The sequence below is a fragment of the Homarus americanus genome, unplaced genomic scaffold (genome assembly GCF_018991925.1).
Source record: "Homarus americanus isolate GMGI-L3 unplaced genomic scaffold, GMGI_Hamer_2.0 scaffold25483, whole genome shotgun sequence".
Lineage (NCBI taxonomy): Eukaryota > Metazoa > Arthropoda > Malacostraca > Decapoda > Nephropidae > Homarus > Homarus americanus.
In genome coordinates, this window is record NW_024726235.1 from 6,511,459 (window position 1) to 6,518,912 (window position 7,454).

Below are 7,454 nucleotides of genomic sequence, written 5' to 3' on the forward strand. Positions count from 1 at the left end.
CTGTGGAAATGCATAAGAATCACACACACACACACACACACACACACACACACACACACACACAGTAAACTAAACCCTTGATTTATGATATCCATTTGAATACAAGGAAGAGTTAGTTATGGAGGCTGTGTGTTGTACTAAGTGTTTTGGTGTTGATATTCTGGTGTTCCGATAGAGTGGTCTGGTTTTTGTGGGGTGCCTCTCGCGTATGGCCTTTTAATATTTTTTTTCATCACATTATATAGATGCTTTTTTATACCCGACTATTAGGAGAGCCGAAACAAGTGCCGGAGGAGAGCCATTTGACGACATAGTAGAGGGAGCCGCCCAAAGGGAGTAGCCCGATGGATCCACAACAGAAGGGATGCCTCCTGAAAGTAAAAGTGGACAAGGTTCCGGTAGCAGGGCCATAGACCTCCTTACCCGTAGATGATATATTTCCACACACCTGGGTGATGAGCCAGTTAAGTCACATATCCCAAGATTTGACACATCTTAATTATGAAACATCTCGCTAATATTGACCAAAATTTTACTGTCATTTTTTTTAGTTAATCATATTTCTAACTTTGATATACTTCTCTAACATTTAATTTTTCTAACTTTAACTTATATTCTTAACCTTGACACATCTGTATCTCTACCTCCAACATATCTTCCTACTTTATTAAATATATTCACATTTTATTTCATTCATATTCACCTATAATTATACAGTACTATGATCGTGACCAAGATAACATCACCATAAATATCACTACAGAGTTAAGTACCTTCCCGTACCTCCCTCCTAATGGGCGTCAAGTGAATCACGTCCGCATTCTCTCGGTGGGACGTTTTGGGGAAGCCCGCCCACTGCCACTCACTGCCGCCCTGGCGATTTTATGCCATAGTGTCCCTTCACACGATACATTTTACGGGATGATATGACCATTTAATGTACTATTCTATTTATTGTTACTTATTATATTGCATCTCCAGAATGTATGAAGCATTAGAAAACAGATGGAGTGCAAAATATCCAGCGCAAATGTAACATCTTGCTACCGGTCATGTGGATCTTCACCTGTTGGATGGTATATAAAAGGATCGCGGAGCTCGGCGTAGGTCAGTTGTGTGGTGGACGTTTGAGTGATCGTGTGCTTTGCTTTTAGTCTACTAGAGTCTGCCCCTATCCTGGACACTGTCCCGCAATTGCAGATTATTTAACTCTTCGAACCACATATTCAGGTAAGCAGCATTATTAAATTTTAATTAGATTGTCACTTTCAATCTCACCTGAGACTGTTTATTGTGATTAGTTATTGTACTCACATGTCAGATTGATGTCTAGCTGTGTTAGAAATGTCAATACAGTTAACGAAGTCTTTTATTATTGGTCGTTTTATTTTTTGAACGACACGGTAGACTGGTGAGGCCCCGTGTTATTGTCAATCAGTGTGAGTACGTTTGTGTGTTTTCTGAATATACTGTATCTGTGGATTTATGAAAGACTAAATGATGTTTGTCTGTATTTATGGAGGTAGTACTAACTACATACATGAACACTGTCTATTGCTTACCCAGAGGCCAATTATGTAGATCAGGGCCTTGGCGCAAGTGTCGATGCGTATTTTTTTTTTATTTTTAAGCGGGTGTAGGCTTATATGTTTATGGCCTGAGTACATATATAAGTGATCATTTATATACGATTATTGGTACGGTAGTAAGCTCTTTATTGAAATATATATGTATGTACTGTATATATATATATAGCGGACCTAGCGGTACACATGACCCCTTGACATCGACCTCTCTCTCTCTCTCTCTCACTCACTTGAATGTTGCCACAGGTATGTAATAATGTGAGCCTTGAATGTTGCTACAGATTTAAGGAATCACGAGTGAGTAGCGTCAAGTTAAAGGCCACTCAAGACTAATATACTGCCTGTCTCTCGGCTCAACCTGAGTGTGTAAGAGGTTGATTTATTTAACAAATAACATTGCTGGTAGAATTCATTGTCCGTGTGTGTGTGTGTAACGATAACTGAAACATTAACAACACATCATCTACACAATTTAGAGTATCAAAGTATTTGCTAACTACATGACAGCTGATTTACGTTTCTGAAGCGTAAATTGACAAATCTGGAGAATATACGATTACGAATATACAATTGGGCAACCAACATAAACACAGGGAGGAGAAGAAAAACTGAAGTGCATTGAGAATATAATGAAATGGTTGAGCGGTGTTCAGGGGAAGTGTCTGCTCACCAGCCAACACCGGCTGCCTGTCACCCACCTTCTGCTGCCTGTCACCCACCTTCTGCTGTCTGTCACCCACCTTCTGCTGCCTGTCACCCATCTTCTGCTGCCTGTCACCCACCTTCTGCTGTCTGTCACCCACCTTCTACTCCCTGTCACCCACATTCTGCTGCCTGTCAACCATCCTGCTACCTGTCACTCACCTTCTGCTGCCTGTCACCCACCTTCTGCTGCCTGTCACCCACCTTCTACTGCCTGTCACCCACCTACTCCCTGTCACCCACATTCTGCTGCCTGTCAACCATCCTGCTACCTGTCACTCACTTTCTGCTGCCTGTCACCCACCTTCTGCTGCCACAGGGCTTCAATAGATTCACGCATGCCCGCGTGTGGACTTTCTCGTAGCAGGTTATTATATTTCTTCTTGCCACACTTTTTTGTCCCATGAGTTGTGATTTAACTGATAATTTTGGTGGGTGTCTTTTACGCCTTGATAATATAGACTGGGTTTGATGTTACTGTATCCATTTAGTATCCGATGTAGAAGACAAATATTCAACCATCGTCACAGCTACATGAAGGTAAGCGCTAGAACACGAAGGAAACACCAGGCCAGAAAGAACATGCAAGTACAGAGGAGTGTATTTACATGACTCAGCTGATATACTGCCTCACACAACTGCCTCCTGACAGATTCACAAACGCCCGGCAATACATTACTTGGTGTGGCAGACAAGTGGTTTAACATCATTTGTGGGTTTTTTGTTTTGTTTATCTCTCACCTCGTCAAGGACCTGGATGAGTAAGACATTGCTGACGGTTTTCGACAGCAGGTTTACTGGATCAATCCAGACACAAAAATATCTGGATAACTCCTTTATTAAAAGTCTAGTTCAAGAGCATGTCCGGTGTGTGTATTACAGGAATTAATTCTTGTTATTTCTTAAATATCTTTGATGCCCCACACAAATGATCACCGGGCGTAATTTTTGTCACATATCTTCAAAAATAGACATTTACAGCAAGCATTGTTTCCTGAGTCATGACTGACCCTCCAGGGCAGCGTGGTGTCTAGCATTGTTGACTATGCCTCCTCCACAACCTAACACTCTCTTCACAAATCCTGTCTGCTTCCCGTGCTCACTGGCTCACCTCGGGGCCAGGGGCTGGTGGCTTAGAGAGGATGGAGGGCTCAGTGGGTGACCATTTTCGGGTGCTTCTGGTGCACACAAATGTCAGGATGCTGACATTTAACTAACCCAGCATGTATCTAAAGTTCCAGACGAAAGGGACACTTTTTTCTTCTATTCTTTATAAGTCTTGCACTATCACCAGTACTGAATATGGTTAATGTCTTAATGAAAACACTAGGATCTTCTTTTATACAAAAGTTTCCTTGTCATTATGAATGTTTCTCATCGATGGTGGTTGAATATTATAGTAAAATATTTAATGATCCAACAATTACTTACTGAAACTGTCGGTGCGTGTTGGAGCAGTGAGGGAGGTGAGGTGTGTCAATGTGAAGCATGGCACAAGGTCATCCTAAACACACCACCACCACCACAAATACGTAATGATGAAATGATACAGTCGATCCTATTATGTACACTACATCATCAAAAGAAGTGAAACACATACTTAAATGAAGATAATCATTCTCGCTTCGTCGCATCCCTGTGTGACTTGGTACTCCAGTCTTTCTTTAACTGATTTCATAGTGGAGGAACCCTAGAAGGAACAACTTCCAGAACAGGAGACAGCGAGGGGCAGTTCAGGGTTGTGAGAGTGGTTATGAATTATCCCTCGCTCCAACCTCTACCATGTCCTGCCAGGTGTATGTGTGTGAGGCGCCGCTGCCTCACGTTACCCTCATTATCAGCCTCGTCGACCACATTAAATGTATCAATTATTTACGCTGTCATTAAGCAGCTATATTCTTAGTCATCACATACACATGTTGATAATTAGACTAGGAAGTATGAGTTTATCTTGCTTTGTGCTTCATGAAAGAACAAAATATATAATAAACCTTAGTCATGTTATTACGGCCAATGTTGTCTACCAAGCGTGTTTACCTTATTAGCTGCTTCAGCTATACCGTTTACATGGTGTAGATATGTAACACCCCAGCACCATACCTTCGCCCCATCCCTCAATGAGGAGCCACACCACAGTGGGGTGTCCTTCATCACTGGGTGGTTACTGCCCCTCCCTTCCCTTTAGTCACCCCTCGACAGCCACCCACACCAGTTCCCCTCCCTATCCACCCTGCTTGTTGGTGCACTCGCGTGCATGTGGGTGTAGGAAGGGAAAAGACTGGTGTTTTGAGGTGCATGTGTTGAGCTCCATGCCATTATCAACACCAACATAAAATGGAGCAAGTGAGAACCCTTCACTCTTGGGTGGTACTGGGATGCTGACCGGCGTTGTTCCGGTACAAATCAGTCAGATGTCGAAAAGATGCCGTATTCATATCGGGAACATACCAAGCAGAAACAAGGCGGAGGTGTGACAGACACCAGGAGGTTATTACCACGCACCGTACAAAGAGAACACAGTGGAGAGTCACCAGACTGAAGCCGAACTAACAGTGGATGGATGTCGGAGATAACTATTGGTGTATTGTACCTCCACCACTCAACTCATCGCTATTTTTGGGGTTGTCGTTTCCTCCCATACCTACTCTGGTCTCTATTAAGAAAATTGTGATTTATATAAAAGATAAATAATGATGATGAAATGATGCTGAATATAATAAACAAATTATTGGTAGAAAAAGAATTAAGAGAACAAAACCGGATATAAAGAATTAGGATCACACCTTCCTCCTGCTCACTTCATTCACACTTGCACGCGTTCGTTAAGGGTGGCGCTACGTAACACGAACTAGTGGTTCACATTTGATGTATGTGGTCTTCAAGAATCGACCTTAACACATAGATAAAATTTCACTGTAAAGCTGTCAGGGAAGTTGCTCTTGAGTGCTGTTTGTCGCTCCTTGGAGACTATGGGATAAACCGTGGCGTCTTTGTGTTGGAGAGCTGAGTGGCCTGGGGAGAATGTGGGTGGCCTGGTATGTGTATAGTAGGTGTGTGGGCGGCCTAGGGGTCTTGTGGATGGTTAAGGTTTGTGTGCAAGCCCTTGAGCGCCCGCGGAAAACATGGAGGGTGTAGTGTTAGGATGACGGTGTATGACCAGTCTTAACATTTACCCAAATGCCAGTGTATCCTTCCCTTAAGTAACTGATGGTAATGGGATATGTAGGCTATATATGCATTTATTTCCTTCATGTACATAACGATGTGACATAATGATGCTCATTGATCCTGAGTAGAAGTATTTGTGAATTGTTCTGATTTTGAAATTTACGAATATTTGTATCAAAACCTTAATTTTTTCTATTGTTTCTGGTTTGTTAAAATTATTTAATAATCATAACTCCTCTTCACCAGGATGGCAGGTGGTCGTGGTGTGTGTGTAGGTGTGTGGGTACTGTTGTCCGTGGCTGGCCTCGCCCTTGGTCGGTGCTCCTCATCCACCGACTGTGGTTCATTAGAATGCTGCAATGTAGGTACGTCATACACTTACACAGTTTTGAAGTTTAACTCAACAAACTTTACAGTATTCCACAAATCATATTTTATGGCGCAACAGCCAGTGAACACAAACAAAGTACACTTATAAGACCCATACTGATATTTATGCAAAATTTTGATAGTAAATCTGATTGTGATGGGGATTCAAACCTTCTATACGAGTTACCAGAATTGTTCATCTTATCCCACATATTCTGTAACTTGATAAATAGAAATTATATCACATAGCAATCTGAAAAAAAACTACTATTGTCAGCTTTATTTTTTACCTTTCAAAAACACAGAATTCCTATTCCTATTTTTATTACCTATTGCACTAAGTTCTTTCTTCAGTACTAGGTGGTCATGCTTGGTATCGTTAGTTCATGTCGTGTTCTGTTTCAGGGATGATGAGGTACAGCATTCCTCAGTGTGTACCCCTGGGCGACCTGGGGTCTTGGTGCCGCATCAATGCCGAGCCGGTGGACTTGAGCCTTCACTACCCCAACAATCAGAATGTGAGACTCTTCTCTCCCTTCTCTTACTCTTCTGTTTTATTCCTTCTCAATTCTTACTCTAGTCTTCCTTTCTCTTTCATGTCTCTTTCATCCCTCTTGACTCTCATCTTTCCCATCTCTCCCTCCGTTTTTCTGTTCCCTTTACCTTTTTATCTTCATTCTCTTCACTCCTCATACCTCCACTCCCTTATCTCCCTCTCATTCCATTCATTCTCCCATTCTCATCATTCTCCATTCCATCCTCCTCATTACTTCACCTTTCTCCTCTTAGGCTGCATACATTAAAATAAACTTAGATCAAGTGCAATTATTCCCACAAAGTGCTGTCACCATAAAGTAAAGTATCAAGCTGCAATGCCTGTTTACCTTTGATTTATTTGCTTGTGAATATAAAGATGTTGTCTCATCCTTGAAATAAATTTGAATGAATTTAAACTGTTACAAAAATACTGCTCGAATGAACCGAGAAATTTAATAAACTCGTTTCAGAAATTATCTTGTACTCAAAGTACATCCAGAATACAATTTCTAGTTTATTACTGAGGATGGTGACTGGGAGTTAATAACAATGTTATTGTTGACAGATCAACGTGAAGGGTGGATACCTGTTGATGTGTCCATGTCGGCCAGGCCTAGTGTGCTCTAGGGAATCCTCCACATGCCAGCTGCCCACACAAGACACAGTCAACGAACTCAACGTAGAGTGAGGGGCGATATGATAAAAGTGTATAAATGGAAGTCAGGGCTAAACAAAGGGAACATTACAAATGTACTCAAACTATCCAACCAGGAGCGAAATCGTAACAATGGTTTTAAATTAGACAAATTTAAATTTAGACGCGAGATAGATGAACATTGGTTTGAAAATAGAGTATAGTGGACGAGTGGAACAAGTTATCATATATCATTAACTCGAATACGCTGGATAGCTTCAAACATAGGTTGGATAGATATATGAGCAATAGGGGTTGGGTGTAAATGGGACTGCCCAGTATGAACCAATAGGCCCACTGCAGTTTCCTCCATTCTTATATCCTTATGTATTTATGATTCCATCGACTAATTCCGCATCAGCTGGACCTCGCCAGCTTGGGCCAGGTGGCATGGATAT

The 7,454-nt window shown here is 41.7% G+C and overlaps 1 protein-coding gene across 1 annotated transcript; it reads left to right on the forward strand.

The window, feature by feature from the left end:
* Window positions 1-1,073: 1,073 nt before the first annotated feature.
* Window positions 1,074-7,155, forward strand: LOC121865484 (astakine-like). The gene is made up of 4 exons (XM_042364977.1): window positions 1,074-1,230; window positions 5,703-5,821; window positions 6,231-6,343; window positions 6,928-7,155. The coding sequence occupies exons 2-4, from the start codon at window positions 5,704-5,706 to the stop codon at window positions 7,048-7,050; spliced, it is 354 nt and encodes a 117-aa protein (XP_042220911.1). The 5' UTR covers window positions 1,074-1,230; window position 5,703; the 3' UTR covers window positions 7,051-7,155.
* The last annotated feature ends 299 nt before the right edge of the window (window positions 7,156-7,454 follow it).